General features: G+C 41.7%; 1 protein-coding gene across 5 annotated transcripts; it reads left to right on the top strand.

Annotated features, from left to right (window-relative positions):
• The first annotated feature begins 283 nt into the window (after positions 1 to 283).
• XRCC2 (X-ray repair cross complementing 2) lies at positions 284 to 19,090 on the top strand. 5 transcript variants are annotated; one of them, XR_004238148.1, is made up of 5 exons: positions 310 to 382; positions 2,570 to 2,719; positions 4,780 to 4,861; positions 10,431 to 13,847; positions 14,367 to 19,090. XR_004238148.1 is itself a non-coding variant. In XM_032098905.1 (5 exons), exons 1-5 carry the CDS (start codon positions 344 to 346, stop codon positions 14,372 to 14,374), a joined length of 372 nt encoding a protein of 123 aa, XP_031954796.1. In that variant the 5' UTR covers positions 310 to 343; the 3' UTR covers positions 14,375 to 19,090. The 5 variants fall into 5 exon arrangements, 3 of the variants coding, with proteins under 3 accessions (XP_031954786.1, XP_031954796.1, XP_031954768.1); XR_004238147.1 differs by having other exon boundaries at positions 10,431 to 13,922; XM_032098905.1 differs by having other exon boundaries at positions 13,755 to 13,847.
• The last annotated feature ends 436 nt before the right edge of the window (positions 19,091 to 19,526 follow it).

Raw genomic sequence — 19,526 nt, 5'->3', positions numbered from 1 at the left:
TGGAGGAGTTTAAGGAAGGACGGGACAAGTCACTCAGTGCCATGGTCTGGTTGACACGGTAGTGTTCGGTCATAAGTTGTACTCGATTACCTCACAGGTCTTTTCCAACCTATTTGACTCTGTGATTCTCCCGGCAGTGTCCAAGGAATCCCAAGCCGCACAGGACGGGCGGGCGTGTGGGGGGCCACGAATCGAGCCCGAGGCGGGACTCGAACCCGCGACTCCGCAGCCGGCAGGCTCCACCCCGCGCTCCCGAGGGGCCGGGCCGCGCAGGCGCAGAGGGCGCGGCCGAGCGGGGGCGCTGCGGGGCGGCGGCGGCGGGCGCGGAGCCGCGAGGGCCGCCATGGGTGACGCGTTCGGCGGGGCGGAGTCGGGCACGCAGGTGAGGCGCGGCCCCCGCCCTGCTCCCCTCAGCCCCCGGCCCGGGCACACGGGCGGGGAGCGCTGGGCGAGGCCGCAGCCGGGGGGCAAGAGGAGCACCGAGCCTCCCTCCGTCACCGCCACGGGGCGGGCGCGGGAGAGCCCCCTCGGGGCCTCCTGAGGGGGCGGTGTGGGAGGGACGGAGGGAGTTCCACCCCCCGAAACGCCGCGGAGGCTGTCTCGGTGGATTTCCTGCGGAGCCCGGAGGGATCAGGGGCCCGTGGGTCCCTGTCCTGCCTCTGTGTCGGGATGCGGGTGGGCTCCTGCCCTGGGCGCTTCTTGCAGCACGGGGGGAGATTGCTTGATTTGTTTCGGTAATTGTTTTATAAATACTTCCTTCGCGCTCCCTTCCCAATTGTTGGAGGGGATGCCTAAAGAAAAATACTTGTGGGGAAGGTTTGATTTAAAGGTTCGAACTATTACCATCTTAGAGGTCTCTTCCGACTTTACGATTCTATAAATAAACAGTATGTAAGGTGGGATTGCTTTCCTCCTCTTTAGGAGAAAAGAGGTTTGAGTTTCCGAGTTTTGTTGTGTTGTTGTATTAGGGGTTTTTGTCCCTTCTGGGTGGTTTATTTGTGAGAAACTTCCACTTGCAATCAGCAACTTAATTGCCTGGAGATTGTGTGGAACTGTACCAGAATATGCTGAATAGTTCACATAAAACATATGTGTGATAAAATTTATTTGTTGTTAAAGCTCTGCGTGGCTTTTAGGGGGACTTGAGCTTTTAAGCCCTTTTGGCACTTAAAAAAAGAAAAATTAGAACCAGATGTCCACTATCAGCAAATAGACACGAATTAAGGGCATGAGATGTACTGTGTGTCCAAGGGGTAAATTCATTTATTTGTCCACATGAGTAGTGCGAACAGGGAATGCACATGGCATCAACTGCCTGCAGTGGATGGATATCCAGCCTGGAACAAGGGAGGGGTTGACAACCAATGGGTTAAGAGAGGTCAATGTATGAATACAGTGTCTGGAAAAAAAATTGTAAAAGCGCCTGAAACAGAAAACACTTAATTTAAACCAATACTTTCTCAAATAGCCTCATGCGTAAAGTCAGATTTTACTGAGTTACACTGAGACTGCAGTGTTATACTTTTATTATTGAATGTAATTAATACAACAGATTAGAGCTTCTTGCAAAACAGCTTATATCACAATAAAAGTAATGACAAATAGCTTGCATACGTCTTCATGCCCAAAGTTTACAAAAGTTCAGTCAGAGCGGTTATAGTGGTTGAGAATTAAATTTTGTCTAGTACTTGAGATAGGTTTGTATGTGTAAATAGCCTGTAGGTTAGCTCACAGCCTCTAACAGAGCTGGAGTATTTAATTTGAATTTCTTTAACATTTTAATGAAGTAATCTCTCATTGCTGACAAGACCTACATGTGTGCTTCCATTGATGCACAGCTCTCTTGAACCCAACAGAGTATGAGCACATCTTGCATTAGTCAGTGGAACTGTCCATATGCGTATTTGTTTATAAAAAGGACGATAAATTATAAAAGGCATAGTTAAAATATTTGAGTCCCATCAGCTTTGCAATTAATGACATTTAACCCAGCTGCTGCTGAGCTTTTGCTGTACAGCTTGTTCTCTTCGTGTAACTGCACATCTGTGCAGTTTCTTGCTGGCATAATTACATTTTCAAAGAACACCTAAGAGTGAGGACCTACGACTAGCAGGTTGCTAAAAGCAAACTTTATCTTGTTTTCTGTAAAAGAAGATAAAGAGAGGCTTATGGAGGAAGAAATGAGCACCTACAGTTCAATTATAGAATCTGAAGTCTGTTAATATGGGATTTAAAATGGACTTAGGATTTTTTTCTAAGCTCTTCCCACTCCAAGGTTCTCTCCAGTGGTGCTGTACTGCTGTATTCTGTACCCTGTCTGTGACAAAGCTTGGGACACCTGACATTCACCTTTCAGATTTCCTTTCACATGCTGTAGATTTCTCCCCCTCTCATTTTCCAGAAGAACGTGTGAGAAGGCAAAATGGAAATGCCTCCCCTGGAACAGAGCCAAGGTGGCTCTTGCTCCATTTGGAACAGCCCATATTGTCCATGTCTGTAATGTGGGCAGAGGGGAGGGATGCCTGTGTAGTGTCTCATCTCATCTTTGATTCCATCACTTCTGCTGCAGTGTGGACAAACCTTTGTGAGAGTTGAAGGAAAATTGTTGGCTGTTTCTGCCAGGAACCCCGTTGCTCCCAGCATGGCACTAATGAGGCAAGTGCCTTTGGAGATTCTGCTTCAGAACTCGGAAGTAAATACAAGCTTGATAAAAACACAGGTGCGCTATCATCAGCAAATTACCATAAATTACCTACATGAGCAGTGCTCAGAGAAAGCACCTGTAGTTATTTAAAATTAATATATAAACTTGTCATTTAAATAACTGCAGATTCATATTTAAACGATAGCAATCAATCTACTGTGTGTTTCCAAAGCTCTCATAGTAAACTTAAAGAGTTAATAGTCTAAGAGGAGACAGCAGCTCATGGTTTCCACAAAAAATTAACTGCAGAGGATGTATTTATTAATGTACAAGTTAATTTAGGAGCAGGAGGCTGCAGAAATGTGTTTAGGCCAGCAGTAGTTGTGACTGCTGGCCCCAGCAGCACCCGTCATTGAGCCCCTGTTATCCCTGAGTGCCACAGTGGTGCTTCCTCTGCTAAGAAGTGAAGAGCATCAGAAAGCAGCAGCCTGTGGTGGTTTTCCTCTTTCTCTCAACTTCCACTGCCAACGAAGAGGTGAGAGATTTGTGGTCCCTCCCCTTGCTGGGGGCCAGGGCCAGGCCCTGGCAGCTGCTTGCACAGAAGAGCTGCACATGTAGGGTGTGCCAAGGCCCTGTTGGTAGTTGAGAGCTGCTGGTTCATGTACCCCAAGTTACGTTCCTGTATTCTTGTGTACATACGTCCATCTGGATTTTTGCTTTGTCCAGATCATGAAACCCTGCTGGTTTCCAAGAGTTCACTCTGTGTTTTCTGTGCTGCACAAATGTGTGAAGTGTAACAGGAGGATCTGGTGATCCAGAGCAAGGTCAATTCAAGTGTTACTCTGGCCCTTCAGAGGACAAGTCAGAAAACTCTCCTGGATACGTGTGAAGAGGCCAAGGCAAACACACTGACATTTTGTTAATGGAAGGGACTCGTAAAATGTCAATGGTAATGTCACACTTAGATTCCCATTGTGACCACTTGAAATAAATTCAGGGCCATTTAATGGAGTTTTATTTTACTGTTAAAGGCAAACACACACACACAACTGTTCAAAGAACTTTTAAGACAATTCAGAGCAAATGTTGCTCATGGATGTAGCAAGGAGGAAAGCAAGAGAAGGCAGCAGTTGTTTGAAGGTGTGTGCTCACTGCTCATTTGGTCTTGAGGATGGGATAAAACTGAACAGGATTTGTTTTGTTCAGATCTTTAAATGACAGCTGGGTGCCTTGGAGAAGGTAGTATTTGGCACCAGGGTACGTGCTCTGGTGACACTGAGCATCCCAATAATGTCCTTTCCCATGTGTGCTAATACATGTAGGGAGTAACAGCTCTAGTACCAGGGAAATGTTCATTCTTGCTTTACACAGTGTGCCAGAACTACTACTAACACAGGTTTTGTGAATACCTATCCACTTGCTATGCAAATACCTCTCAATTTAAGAAACTGTCCGTGATCTTTGAACTAATTAGTTTTACAATGGACTTAGTTTACAAGGGGCTTTGGAGAACTTGCTTAACAAATTCAAGCTTGCTTTAGAAAGGTTCTTGCAGAGCCACTGGTGACTAATTACTTTTGAACATTCTTAATCCATACTCTGTTTGAACAAGTAACTATGATATAGTAGGATTGTAGCCCAGAGGAGTCCTGTGTAACTTTTCAGGTGAAATGCACATGGTTTTACTTATAAATGCTCAGAGAGGCTGACTCGAGGGATTGATGATGGGTAAGGTTTCACGTCTCAGCCAGTATTTTTTTTGGAGGTGATGGTTGTTACAAATGATGTTCTTTCCCTTTTTTCTTTGGAATGGGCAGCACTGCTGTGTACCGGAGGCAGTTCCTCTCAGTAATGTACCTGAGCAGCCTTTGCTTTTTAAGCTTTACTTCTCCTCATATATCCAGTCCTCATTGCCACTGAATCTGTGTGCTCATTGTTTGTAAGGCTAGAACCTTCTGTTGCTGTAGTACAGACTATACATTTCCATATGTATTTATGAAAACATCTTTAAAATCAGGCTAATCTCTCGATAGGACTGTCATGGAAAACTGTCAGTTCGTAGAATCCTTTAAATTTGTTTCCCAAGGTCCATTATTTTCAGTTGACAGCATGGCTCTTTATCTTTTCTTTAAAAGTTGCTTGCACGACTTGAGGGCAGAAGTTCTCTGAAGAATCTCGAACCTTATCTGTTTGCTGAGGAAGGATCTCCTGTCCATGGTAAAAATGTCTTTATCGCACTAATCGAAAAATGTCCATGTAAAAGTATTCTCAGAGCAATGTAACAGAGATACGTATACAAGTAAATTATTTTGCCCTAGATCAGAGTTTTAATTGTTGATGTAGCTATGCAAACTAGATAAAATGGAATAATACAAAGTCACCATTCCAAACATTGTTTAATAGGCCTTAAAATCTACTTTATGCATATCAAAACACAGGTATGAGTAAATACCAAGCACGTTGGTCAGTGTCTAATAGTTTTACAGCAGTTTGTTCTAGAGTCTGTCATTAAACCTCTTTGTTTTTTTTTAATCAGTGGTCTAGACAACCACCACAAAGTCATAACTGCAGAAATTTGCAAAGAACGTGAGGTTCAGTAAATAGCAAAGAGTTCAGTGATATGGAGTTGTCTGGGTAAGTTAGGGTAAGGGGCACGAGCAAACAGTATTTTTCAATAAAGCCAAGTAATCAAGCCATTCAGTCTTGGCGTGAAAAATCCTAATTATACTTAGATAGAACTTCATAAACAATTCCATTATGGAAATAGGTACTAATTAGTTGAATGAGTTCACAATGTCAGGATCAACATGGCTCATAGAGACCTTCAGTGAATGAACCTGAATTTAAGATTGGAGAAATCAGGTAACCTCCCAATGACACCAAGAAATTTTAAGATCAAGGTTGGATATTTTAATGAAAGAAATTACTGAACTAAACAGAAATTAACACACTATTCAGGAAGTCAGACTTATTTTCCAGATTGTGTGAAATTTCATTAATTTCACAATGGAAGAGAGAACTCTGATTACAGAAGACTAAAAATATGTATGAAAATAGGCATATGAGTGGCAAACTGTAAGGATCAACTGGTGAGGTACTGCTGTGGAATTTAGGTATGAATGAGTGGATTTCATAGGGCAAGTATAGGGCTTCAGTGGTTAGCAGCACGCTTATCTGCAGTTTTAATCCCCACAAATACAGAAGGTTCAGAAGAAATAGCAGAAAAAGCAATAAAAAGAATCAGGATAATTGGATGAGAGATGATGCTTAGTCTACAAATGCAGTCACTGTGAGACTCTTTGTGTATTGTTTTGCAGCACTTGAGAACGCATGTGGGCTTTAGCAGTACATGATTCCTGCCCTGGAAGTTTCCAATGTGACATAACAAAGATAAAGGGTGGAGAAATACTGCTAAAGCCAGTGCAAGCAGAGCATAGAGGAATATTTAAATACTCTCAATTCTGAATGGCTGTGTTACTCACTAGAAGAATTAAGGGCCAGGAGTGAAATTGGTGTATGCTTCACAGGGCTCTCAAATTCTTAATTTTTTAGAAGATGAGATATTACTGTATTTTTTTCAAAACATAAATATAAAATGCTGATCTTTTAGTCTGGATGTTTGGTATTTTTTAGTCAACTTTATGCACTGTTTGAGACTAAACTGGTTATGTGCTGGTCAAACAGACTTTAAGAAGTTTTCTTGGGGATCACTAACTGCCCTTGCTGCAGTCCATAGCATTACATAATTTTATGTCAAATTATCTGCTTTGCTCTTAAAGCTTTATAGGTTGTTCATGTCTGTCCAAAGAGTGTTCCAGAACCTCAGTTCTAAGATGGCTGAAAACCTTGTAAAATTCATCACTGGTGCCAAAGAGTGCCAACAGTCATTGAGCTTTTGAAGCCCGTGTATTTTTCTTCTGGTTTCAACAAATGGTATCAATTATTACCCATGTTGGTCATGCTTTTTGGCTGACATTAATGAAGCTGCCTAACATATTAGCACAGCTCTTTAGCTGTATATATATAAATGGACTTCACCTTTTATTATGTTTTTGCTTTGTCTTTTAATACCACAGCATTCATGTGAGCCCGTGTGTTATTTTGATGTGTGTTCTCATTATTCAGTCTGAAATCCCTGTTGAAGGCCTACCTCTCCATTTGTCATGAGCTTGACTTTTAGTGTGTCACTGTGGAATTCTGTAATGTTGCCCATGAAGTCCATACTGAACAGTGCTTCATCTAAAATGCTGTGATTAAAGCAATGCAAAGACCTAAATTATTCTTTTTTTCTGATGGTATTTAAACCAAACAAATATATGAAGTCTCAATAAACTATCCAAAGGTTACTTTTAGTTAAGTGTTCATGACTTGCATGTCAGGGTACTATAAAATAGGGAGAGGTAATATAGGTATTAATGTGATATTCTAACCACTGCTTCTAATTATGATGGACTTGCATATTTAAGAACACATAAGTACATTAATTACATACCATTTAAGCTCTTCTGGAATGGAGCAAAAGTGACACAAGCATTAAATAATCTTCCACTATTGCCAGTCATATTTCCCCTGTGCCACTGGCATGAAGGTGTGGGTGTCAGTGCAATGCTCTGATGTTCAGCAATAGCATGACACCCAGCATTAACTTGGAATAAATATAAGGCCTTTCAACTTCACTTATAAATGGTATAAATATTAGTGACAGCTTCTGCACAAAATGGCCAGCCCAGGAACTTCAAGGTAGCCTACAATGTGAAACACACAAAGTTATTGCTGAGTATTCCAACAGCTTGTTTGTATCTGCAGTGTCAGAAAATAGTTTAACCAGCATTTGCTGGTGGATTGATTACAGACGAAAATAAGGTTCTTCTCTTTCAAAAGATAACACCAAATTGGTGACCAGGACTGAGCACAATGTTTCAGCTAAAAATATGTTAATCTTACATAAATATTTACATTTCTGCAGCATCATTTAGTTGAACCGGTATGCACATTCATAGCAGGACTATTGTTCTCTTTAGTCTGTCCATAATGGGCCAATTCAAGCTGCCCTGAGCCAGGCAGTGTGTTGGGGGACTCCTTAAAACCTACTTCTTGAATTCACCAGTGCTGAATTTCACGTGAAATCACTCTGCTCATCCATCTCCATCTGTTAAATCTTCACAAACTTAAGTCTTTATTAACCCAATTAGTTTGTCTTCTGCATGTTTTGCCAAGCTAATGGAACATTCATCTACTGATATGTTTAACATCTGCCAACACTAATTCTAATAGAAAAAATTCCCATTAACTTTCTTCCATGTTAAAATGTCTGTTCCTGCTCTCCCTCTCAGGCTGTTCTCATCCTGTGACAGTATCTTTTTACTAATCCTCCTTTCAAAGTTGTTTTGACATTAATGGATGATGCTAGTCCTGATCACTCAGTTTCTTCTGTGACCTATTGTCAGGGTGTCAGAGGCTTCTTGAAAATGTTGCTGGCCTCCCTTCCTCCTTTGCTGTGTCATGGTTTGTCCTTTCTGATCCAGAGAAATGAATTTCCCCTCTTATCTTACTGTAACAGCCTGGTTGCTAATTCAATGAAACCCTACATTTATAGATGTTGCTATAAATGGCTCCTGTTTTGCACCCGTTCTTCTTGTGGGCAGCCTCTTGGATAATCAGGGAGGCACAGAAATCCCCAGCTCTCTTGAGGTTTTCTTGCAGTCCAAGCTGTTAATGTTTTCAGAGTAACTCAAGTGTCTTGATCAAACTACAAGGCAGCTGTGTATCTCCTTCAGCAGTGTTGAACAAACTCTGAGGGGTGCTTGGCTGTCTTACTATGAACATTCATAAACCACCACCATAAAAACCTCTGAGAATGATTTTTGTCATTCAACTTAGAATTTTTACTTAAATAAGTTTTCTTAGTTCTGCCAATAAAAAAACCTCATCCAGTGTTATTCTCCAGCACACAGATATCCTGCTAGAATGTCTTCAAGTGGTAAAAGTGAAGCATTTATTTCCCAGGATAATTTTTGAATCAAACAGGTCATATTTTGCTGTAAAGGCAGGTGAAGCAGTCTTTATTGCCTGTTGAGCCCACTCAGTTACTGGTCTGGATTCAGAAATGCCAGTCAGGGTGGCAGAAGTTTTGTGCCACAGCCAGTGACAAAAGATACACTTCGTTCCTTAACAAGAGCTGCCTTACGCAATTGTTCTAAAATGTTTCAAGAGACAAAATATGAGGGAATGACCTACCCAGCACATTTCGGGTAGTTCTTCCAAGCTGGTATCTCACCCTGCCAGGGTGTGGTTATATCTCTGGCACAGGCTGTGTGACAGCAGAGCCACTGGCTGCAAGTGTCAAGAGTTGGACACTGCGACCTCTGGACAGGAAGAGAAAATAAAAACTTATGTCCCAGGAAATGTAGTCATTTTTCCTCTCAGAAGCGAGGGGGCCATTCAGAACAGCTTAGTAAGGGCTTGGGAGGCAGTCAAGCTTTTTAATAAATTTCAAAGTATCAGAAATTCATAGAAATGGTATTTCTGGGTGTCACTGAAATGGACAGACTTGTCACATCAGGTGTAAATTTCTTTTAACACTTGCAAAGGGAGAAGAGCTTGGTTTCTTCCCTACCATCCTCTTCCCCCCATCCCAAGCTTGACATTATAGGCACTTGTGAATGAGGACATCCTCTGGAAGCTGAGCAGTGACTTGAAAACCCTGTTAACTCGGGCAGGCACGAACATGTTTAAGGAAAGTTGCAGTTAATTCTCTACTCTCGCATCCCCCTATGGAAAGCTGTAACGCCATTTGCACTTGCCAAGGCCGTGGAAGTCTCTTACCTTCCTACAATTACAATTGTGTGATTGTCCTTACTGTGTGTATTTACCCTTCTGCCTGAAATCCAAAAATGTCATAAATAAATAATCCAGTTCCCCAAATTAGAAATTTATAAAGAACTGCTTATAAATCAACTTTTTTTAGAGTCTTGCTCTGATACAAGAAATCAGAGGACTTTGGATAAGGCTTTAGAGTATCTTGCATTCACATTCTACAAAAAAACTGGTTTCCTAATGAAGCGTAATGCTGTTTTTAATTAACATTTTAAATTTTTATGATATGTATTTTATGACCCACATGGATGAGGTAATTAGGCTGAATCCTTTTATGAACAGAGATCCTTTGCTTCAGACAGAGGAATTGCCTGGAGTTGAAGGAATCCCTGAGTCTCCCTTGTCAAAAGAGGCAGTTTCACATTATTATCACCACAGTAGAATAAAAGTGCTAAATAAACTTAGTGGTGTTCTCTTCACCAGTCACAGACTCCTGTAGGAATCTTGTGACATGCAGCATGTGACATCTATGTGACATGACCTCTAATATGTCAGATTTTTTTTGTTTTGTCCTCTACTTTGTTATTTCTTAATTGTGTGTGCATAACGTAGATGGTTTCTTAGCCGCTTTTGTGGAGCAGCTTCCTCTTCTGCCTTCATCTGCCTGTAGTGATACAGATGAAATCCAGTTGTCAACCTTTTATTGATAGAAGTCTCTTAGATGCTGCTGGCAGAGGTTTACAACCTTTGCTCACAGCTGATTAACTTCACTTTAGAGGCCTTTCTTGAAAATTGAAATACCTCTTGGTAGATGCTAACCAGGATTTAAATGGGTTTTTTTTAATATCAAACTCTCTAAAATGCATTTTTCAGTTTATGGAATAGTGAGTGTTGGTTCAGAAAACACTGAAAACTGACACTGGGCTGTAAATGCTCTTACCTGACAACATGCTGCTTTGTTTTTGAACAGGAGATGTTATTGAATTCCATGGCCCAGAAGGGACAGGAAAAACAGAAATGCTTTATCACCTAATAGCTCGCTGCATCATTCCCAAAGCAGAAGGAGGACTGGAAGTAGAAGTCATGTTTGTTGACACAGATTACCATTTCGATATGCTCCGGCTGGTCACTGTTCTTGAGAACAGACTGGCACAAGGGACTGAAGAAACGATAAAGCAATGCCTGGGAAGGCTTTTCCTTGTGAGCTGCAATAGTAGCACTCAGTTACTCCTCACTCTCTACTCTCTAGAAAACCTATTCTGCGCTCACCCCTCGCTCTGTGTTTTGCTCTTAGACAGTTTATCAGCGTTTTATTGGATAGACAGAAGCAACGGAGGGGAGAGTCTTACCTTGCAGGAGATGAACCTGAAGAAATGTGCTAACTTCCTTGAAAAGCTTGTGACACAGCACCACTTGATCCTCTTTGCAACAACACAGACACTAATGCAGAAATCTGCAAACTCTGCAGAAAGCTTTTTACCTTTAAAAATTCCACATGAAACTGATACAGACTACAGACCATATCTCTGTAAATCATGGCAGCAAATGGTAACCCACAGGATATTTTTCTCTAAGCAGTGTAATTCTGGCAACAGCAAAGGTTTTACTGTAGTTTCTTGCCACCTCAAAAGAAACCAGATAGTAAAACGTTCATTTAGCGTTGCAGAATGTGGAGTTCAGTTTTAACATCAGTTTATTTGGTAAACATTTAGCAAATCCTGGTGCTTAAGGCCTGATTAGGTCTAAGTACCTTTTAGTAACTTTTCAACTAGCTGGTTGTTGCTGGGTGATTAATAATTGTTGTCACCATTTTCTTAAAATTCAGTGAAGGGCGGGGAATGGTAAAAGTTTTGAATTACTTCAGCAGTTCAGTCCAAACAATAGAGGAATGTTGACATTACTTGTTTGTGCCTAATCAAGAAAATGGTAACCAAAGACACATTAAACTTACGGTATCCTTCAGCAATCTAACCGATGTGGCCAAATGCCTGTTGGAATTTCTGAGTCTTGCTGCTTTAAACTACTCCTCTTCCACACTCCAGAAGTAGGAGTCTGCTTGTCTGTGGCAGAGGTTGCAAAAAGGCCAGAGTTCACTCTTTATAAACATTGGCCTTGGTTTATTCCCTGTAGCCTTGGGCATAAGAAATGCAGTCACGATTTTGCCTGAAGAAGAGAATTCATTTTCACAGCCTATTAAATAGTGGTGATCCTGACTGTGCTGCTTCTCCAAGCTCTCAACCTCTCCATTTACATTAGCAAGTGCTCAGAGGAGCAGGGATTGCAGGTGTTCTGACCCTTACAAACAGCTGGCATTGAAGAATCTTCCATCTTTTAAAGAAATACAGGCCTGATTTTGATGACTGAAGGAAAAGTAAAGACCCAGTGCAGGATATGTGTGAGTTTGTGCTGCATGCAGCAAACAGTTTAGTTTTTGAAAATAATTAAGTGCAAGTTAGGGGATGTTTTGGGAGTGGAGGTTGTTTTTTTTGTTGTTAGGCGTTTTTTTTAATCATGCACAGACTTTTTTTTCTCTGCTGTCCCTCATTATTCCTTCCCACTTCTTTTCCTTCCCCACTCTCTCTAAGAAATCGAGGAATGCCATGCCTCTGGTCTTTACCAATATGTATTTGCCACATGTAGAACATTTGTGTGCAGGATTTGGCATGCACATGTTGCAATTCTGGCAAAGAAGATTCAGAACTTATGAGAAATGCCCTACAGTTCTGGCAAAGAACACCACATTATTTATGAACCTAGAAGTGCCCTTTGAAAGCTTCAAAGTGCTTTACAAGAAAGAAAATTGCACACAGTACATTATTTAATACAAAAACTTACATTAGCTTACAAATTCAAATTACTCAAACAAGGGGGAAATATTTCTCACAGTGATGTTTGTTCAGTCATGTTGCACAGCACGTTTTATAGTTTAGATTGAAGAGATTATTAACAAAAATGCATATTAAGAAGAAGTATCTAACTCAGTATCTTTTTGAGGAAGATGCCTAAAAACCACTGTTGTGAGACACTTACCTTTGAATTTCCTGACTTCTGAAGCAGCTTTTTCAAGCTGAATGTATGTCTGGAATCACAGCTGTGTATAGTTCTGTTACCCTCTTGGGTTCCACTGTGTCTGTTCACCATGAGTTCAGTTTAATTATTCTTTCTATGAGAACACTTCCTTTTTTCCCCTTCTCATTTTAAACCTTCCATCTGATTGCTTCTTCATGCCATCAGTTCTTTGATACAAGTGAACTTTGCCTTTTCGACATCTCCCCAGAGCTGATGATTTTATAGAATGTCATTTCATTTGTGCTTTTTAATCCATCAGCACCAATATGTATTTTATTTCAAAACCTGCATAAGTACACAAATCCATGAAAAAACATACAACAACCATTCAGCCTAGTGGACCCAAGTTAGATGGTTCACCATGAGTAGACACTTCCACTACAAATAATCATAAAGGGCATTATTGATTTTTTTGTAAAAAAGAATGGGAAAATTCAAGTACAACTAGAGCACTTTAAAATCTGAAAATTCTAGGACTATGTAATTTCTACTAGAAAAAAAAGAAACCAGCCCCACTTTCCATTTGGAGAATACATCTCCACTGATGATTAACTTCTTCATAAAATCATACTTGCTAAAGAATATGCTTGAGAGAAAAAAACAATGGATATGTTCTGGCATTCCCGTCTGGAAAAAAAACTTTTATATTATTCACAATGTAGTTTGTATTTTGCATTGTACTATTATAGAAATGCCTAAACTAAAATGAAGCCAAAGTTCTAGTTGATCAAAAAGAGCACCTCAGGAAATTTTGAAATTTCCCAGTTTTATTTTTACTTTGAATGCAGACAGATTTTTTTAATTCTCTGGTAATTGTAATATTCATGCTCTGCACATTTGTTTTAGCTGTATAGCAAGCCTGGATTTCTGAAGTGCTGAGCATCTGCATATCCTTGTAATACTGCAGGAGGGATAGGCAGTGCATAATCTGGGAGTGCACTGACCTCATCCTCTGGCATTTGGGAAAATGAACCTTTAGGATACAAGTCTCAGAAAGATGCACTGATAAAGAACCTGGGAAGCAGCAATTTTGTTTGTACCTTAATGCTCTGTGAGTATTAAAAATGGGGTTTGCCATTTCTTCAGTGGAGAATTTTTGCAAAATTTTGTACCGATTGTAGTTAGTGGAGACTGCAATTGATCCTTGTGAGCCAGGAACAGCGTATGAAATGTGGCATTATACCTGGAATACTCTGTTTAATGCAGATTCTCCTCTTTCACCTAGACCTGAGGTACCGCCCCGTCTCCAGCCCAGTGTCTCACCTGGGGTGCCCTGAGCTGCTGCAGCTCAGTCTCCCAGGCAGGAAGCACGTTTCGGGTTAGTACGTCTGTGCTAAATCAGCCCTGCAGAAGAGCATGGAATGCTTGTATTCCTGAACTCTGATTTAGCCAGGTATTTCTTAGAAATGAAAATCCTTTCATGTCAGTGCCATTGTTCTTCAGCTCAGGGTGGTATTATTAAGGCTTTTGTAGGCACAGGAACTTTTTACATTCCTTAGAATTTTTGTTTGTTGCTTCATATGCAACATGGAATTAGAGCAGCAAGCTTGAAGTAAAGAGGAACTAGTTCACCCTTTCCTCCATCCTTTTCATAATGAGAGAGCTTCTTAGCAAAACCAAATTAAGGTATTTTGCAGGTTTTATATTTATTTTCAACTAAACTAATATTTCTATGGACACATGGAAAGAAAATGTTGAGTTTTATATTCAGTTAAAAGTTCTTTGTATTCCTAGACTTTTTATAGAGCAAATAAAATACAAATAAGAGTTTGCTTGGTTTAAGTTTGTACTTGCACATAAAATTCAAGTTTCCTTTTTCTTCTATAACTAATCTCAGAAGCTTAATTTTCCCTGGAGTTTGGAAATGGCAGAAGATAAATGTTCTCTTGTGGAAACATACCTGCAGTTGTATTTTTGCTGGAGAGTAATGGACAAAGGAAGAAGAAATAACCACTTTGATGGCAGCTGTACGGCAGGTTTGGACTGTGTCTGAAGAGAAACGTGACTTTTTACTTTTCTGTGGCTGCTCTTATAAAACGTCTCTTGAACCTCTTTATTCAACTGTACTTTTGATATGCAGATACCACACTGGGGCAATGGGCAATGTCATTTTGCCATCACCAAGGCCAAACTTACCACCCATAGGCCAAACTTACCACCCATCTCAGGAGAAAGCTGTGCCACAGCACCAAACTCCAGCTGGTGTAGGAAGTTGCAGTGAATTCTCACCTGTATAAAAGCTGCAGACAAGTGCAAGGTGTCCAACAATTACAGAGTAACACAGGACCCATGTGTTTCAGAAAGGGGGAAACACTGGAAGGACTTGGAAGATTTTGGCAATGGAAAAAATTTTCAGACAGGGAAAGGAGCATCAGTACAATGGATGTGCATGATCTGGATGGAGAACTGATGCCCTGCAGCAGTCTCTGAAATCAAAGGTCTGGCCATCCTTCTGTGTGAGAGAAGACAGCAGAGTGGCACTGGGCTGTGAATAACGTGGAATGCGACAAAAGGACCCATGAACTGTTCGCTGATGTGTCTAGTATGGTAATGCTTTCAAAGAGAAGGTTGACTAGAGATGACCTGCAGGTAGTTCCCACCTGGCCATATGGATTCCACTGTATAAATGCTTTATAGCTTATTTATAATGAAAATATAAAGCCCTGCTTTTCTGGACCCAGGAGGAATTAAATGTAAAAACAGACTTCCTCTTTTATGTTGGGGGTTTTTCCTTCCAGCTCTAGGCACCTTCCCAACAGTCAGCACTTAGCTCCAAAGCACTCTTGCAGCTTTCTGTGGCAGGACTAAGCTTCACTGGAAGTGAGTAGTTTTCTCCTTTGCTGAGAGTTTATGTACACTCTTTATTACCAGCACAGACTGGGCTACCCAGATAGGGAAGCTTGAACCTGTGTGACACGTCAGTGTAGCTGGTAAATAGCTGTGGAGGCTTGATTCTGCTGGCAGTCTGGAGTAATGTCGCATTAGAGTAGATGATTTTGAAGAAACAGGGCTGTGACTTCCTTTTGGAAAAGCCTGGCACTCTTCCCTGTGCTTTCCCACCCTGCTTTGCATCCTGCCCCAGCCAGCTGGTCGTTGTACCTGTGTGGGCCTCAGTGCCCCAGGATAGCGGTGACAAGATGTCACCGCCTTGCCAAATGCTGGTGAACAGCCATGTTTGGATCTTGGCACTCATTCTGCAGGAGCTGGCACAACCACTAGAGTTAATTTAAACCTTTTTCCAGGCTTCTTTCTCATACATCTCGCTGGGCCTGTGCTAAAGACCTCCTAGCTGTGGGGGAGATAGGAAAAAGAAGCAATCTTGGGGTTTGAGTATAAGAGAGACAAGATTTTAGGCCATTGCTCCAAAAAGAGGCCAGGCAAGGCTGTGAGGTTCCTGCAGTGGCAGACAGAAATCAAGGCCTCAAAGGTGGCTTGGCAAAGGTCAAGGAACAGACTCTCCATCTCCTGTGATGGGATGAACAGGAATTTTGACTTAAGAGGTACTGCACACTCTCACACTGCTGATAGAGAAGACCATGCTGTGGTGGGCAGTGCTGTCTCTGAGGCACATCTCAGACTCCCATCACTGACAATTCTGTCTCCATCCCACTATCTCTATAAGGAGGGAAGTGAGAGGGGAAGGGGTTGAGAAGAGGGGAGGCTGTTTGGGAAATTCCTCAAGGCTTTGCTAAAGTATGGGAAACAGGAGAGCCATTTGGTCAACAAAAGTTGGCAGGCAAAGGGCTCCATTTCTCTCCAGAGCCTGTAGAAAAATGCCCATAATAGCAAAGAATGGCTTAGCTGGAAACAGCACACTCTAAAAAGGTCAGGGGGTTTCAGGAGCAGCCTGCGGCCACCTTGAAGAGGAAAACCTGGCTGGAGAGGAGACACCACCAGAGCTGCTGTTTTGCTCCTCCAAATTCCTATCAACATGCCCTGGTGGAACAGCACATACTGCCACTGGAAGCTCCTGTCACAGCTTCTTCTAGCTGGAAATGGGACACAGTTCAACCCCTTCTGGGAAGCAGGAAGCTGGTGGCAGGCCACCGTGTCTCCACCCTGCTGAGCAGTCTTGCCCATGATGAGGAGCATTCACTTAGAAGGTCATGGCTGAACTTTCCCTTATCCTTTATTTTAATGCCTTAACTTAGTGGCTCTGCAGTGATACTACTGCCACTGCTTGCATTTCAATTACCATAAGCATCAGTGGCACTTTTCTGACAATAAAATTTTGTGAAATTATAAGGTGCTTGTATTTTCACCCATCAGAAAAAAATGATGCTTTAAAAAAAAATTATGAATCCCCTAAGCAAATGCTATAGACCAGTTGCATAGGCAGTGAAGTTACAGAAGCCAGTGGAGCCAGGAATTTGAATAGCTCATGTAGTTAAAGGAAAGGGCTCACTCACCATCTTTAAAATCCATGGAAGCATTCCAAATATGATTATTCTGCAATCCTGTTCACAACAAATCTTGCAGCCTGACACTACATGCCCCTTCCCATTGATTGTATGGCCTGCACAAGCACTCTGAGCCTATTAAGCCTGAAGTCCCTGCTGCAGATAATAACTTAGACATTTCAGTCCCTTGAGCAGACACAAAAAAGTACTTACTAGCACAGTTGTCAATTTTGTGGAAATGTCCTGTGGGATTCCATAAGTCCATATCCTAACAACTGGCTGAGCTCTTTCCTTCACTCCCGCAGGTGTGGTTAAATCAAGGAGCAGTCAGTGCTAGCTGGAGGCAGGCAGGCCTCAGCTGCCTGGTGCCTGCCAGAGAGTATCCATGATCCACTGCTGGCTGCTGGATGCTCAGGAAAGATTCCATCTCCCACCACAGCAGAGGAGTCAGTGAGACCCCCTGGACTCAGAAGGGCAATCCTAATATGCCCGATTTTCACCATGCCACAGTAGCAAATCAACCTTTCTCAGTGATGGAAAGGGGAATTTCTGACATTCTCAGGTCTTTGCTGGTTGCAGATCAGCTCACACCAGTGTCAGTAATTCACCCCTGTGCCTGAGCACCGCAGCACAGCCCAAAGGAGAATCACCTGGAGACACCTGCTGGGAGGTCCAGCATGGCTCCTGGACCAGGGCACTGCTCCTGGCATCCTTCCTGGCACAGGGAGAGCCGGCTCTGCTCCTCTCTAGAGCAGCACAATGCCCGCATGTGGTGCCAGTGACTCCCAATCACTGTCAAGGAGTACAGACACCACTAAAGGAAACCCTTTCTTGCATTCTGATCAAATTCCATAGTTCTGCTCATGGCTCTGCTCTGGTGGGATCTCGTGCCTGTGTTTTGTGTTGTAGTCACTTCTGTTTTGTAAAGAAGCTCAAGTCATTTTCCTGCTCTGAATGAAGGACAGAGGTTGCATCCAGCAGTCTCAGTGACACTTTACCCAACCCTCATGGCAGTGCTGGCTATGAACCAAATATTAACAAGAAAGAGCAGCTTAACAGAGTGTCAAGATTACAAAACATGCTTTTCTTTTCATGTTGGTTTGGGTTTTATTCCTGCTTCTAATAACTCTTCTAGGAAACAAAATTTCCCAATACTTCCTTTTCTGGTAAGACAGAGTTTGTGTGGTATTCTACCCCAAAGGTAAGAAAAGGACATTCTCTGGGTTTATTTTTTGAACTAAAACTATACTCCAGTTTGGGCTGTGCATCCCTTAACAGTGTTGTTCCACTCATGGATTGATCAAAGATACCACAGACAATAGGAAAAGTAGGAGGGAGTGCTAGAACACAGAGCAGGCAGGATTGCAGACAGGTGTTTAAATGAATTCACTGGATATGAAGAAAATTCTGCAGGATCTGAAAGCCAAAAGTCAAACTTTGAACTATTCCTTCTGAATTTGCACTTTTACATGTACAGCACAGCTGAATTAGAGCCTGAAGATTATAAAAATGCAGACACAGAATAACAAGGCTGGTTTTCCAGATCTTTTGATCCTGCAGCCTGTTTTCTCCAAGAGCAAGGTTTAGCTTCTAGGACAACAAAGGTGACACAAACAAAAGTGCTTTCTGTTATGATAAGAAATTATCAAATACCAGTGCAAAAGTTCAAAACCTGCTGAATTCCCAGTATGTAAAATTGGTCCTGGCTATTCTCTGCTCTGGATGATTTCAGTGTCACTGTTGTCCTGTCATTTATTTGAAGCCAAAACCATTATTTTTGGGAAGCAGGTAGGCTTTCAGACTCTCCAAAACCAATTCAGTATAATTATGGGGTAGGATGTACTAACACTAAAATATTAATTCATACACAGACAAAAACATGTATTTAGCTGCCTCCAGAGTTCTTGTGAACAACAGCAACACATAGAACAGAAGGCATTTCATCTTGCAAAGCCATCATGGACGAAAGAGGACATTCAAAGGCAATGGAGAAATCCTTTTGTCTAATGAAAACTGAATGGGAGGTACATTTTCTTACACTGTGGTCTCCTGTCCCAGATCTCCTCCCTGTCTGAAACACTGTGCCAAAGCTCAAGCAGTAAATCTGTCTTAGCCAAAAGAAGCCTGCTGGAAACCAGAATAAATACAAGTGGAAACTGGAGTAGAGACTGGAGCCTCATCTCATTTTGGATTTGCCTTGTTTCCCCACAGCTTTCCTTCTAACCAGTTCATTGGTCTTGATATGCAAAAGCAAATCCAGATAATCCTGGGCAGGGTGACATTAGGTTTTGAATACAGAAGAAAAGAGAGGTCAGAGTGTAGTCTTGATACAAAGACCCAAACTCCCCCAATCCTGTGAAACTGCATAAAAGCCTTAAGTACTCCTGAATAAGGAATTGCTTTTTTGCAGACTTCTAGCTGATGGTCTTGTTCAAGTATTCATTTTTAATTCATCAAAGGAAACATAGAAGATGGTTGAGGATGTGACTTGCCCAGGCTTCTGCCATAAAACAGCAAAACTTAAAGGTCTGTTTTAAGGTGGTTTAACAAACACAGGTCTAAAAGGCTTGGGTATAGGGCAGCTTTGCCAAACAAGT

The sequence above is a fragment of the Corvus moneduloides genome, chromosome 1 (assembly GCF_009650955.1).
Source record: "Corvus moneduloides isolate bCorMon1 chromosome 1, bCorMon1.pri, whole genome shotgun sequence".
In the NCBI taxonomy this organism is placed as follows: Eukaryota; Metazoa; Chordata; class Aves; order Passeriformes; family Corvidae; genus Corvus; species Corvus moneduloides.
This window is presented reverse-complemented; position numbering and strand designations above follow the sequence as displayed.

Bases quoted from the DNA above. Each gene is read 5' to 3' on its own strand.
- XRCC2 (XM_032098877.1), top strand. From the start codon at position 344: ATGGGTGACGCGTTCGGCGGGGCGGAGTCGGGCACGCAG. The intron at 2,720-4,779 runs GTGCGCTATCAT...TTTCTTTAAAAG, and splicing joins CAAGCTTGATAAAAACACAG to TTGCTTGCACGACTTGAGGG. The intron at 4,862-10,430 runs GTAAAAATGTCT...GTTTTTGAACAG, and splicing joins GGAAGGATCTCCTGTCCATG to GAGATGTTATTGAATTCCAT.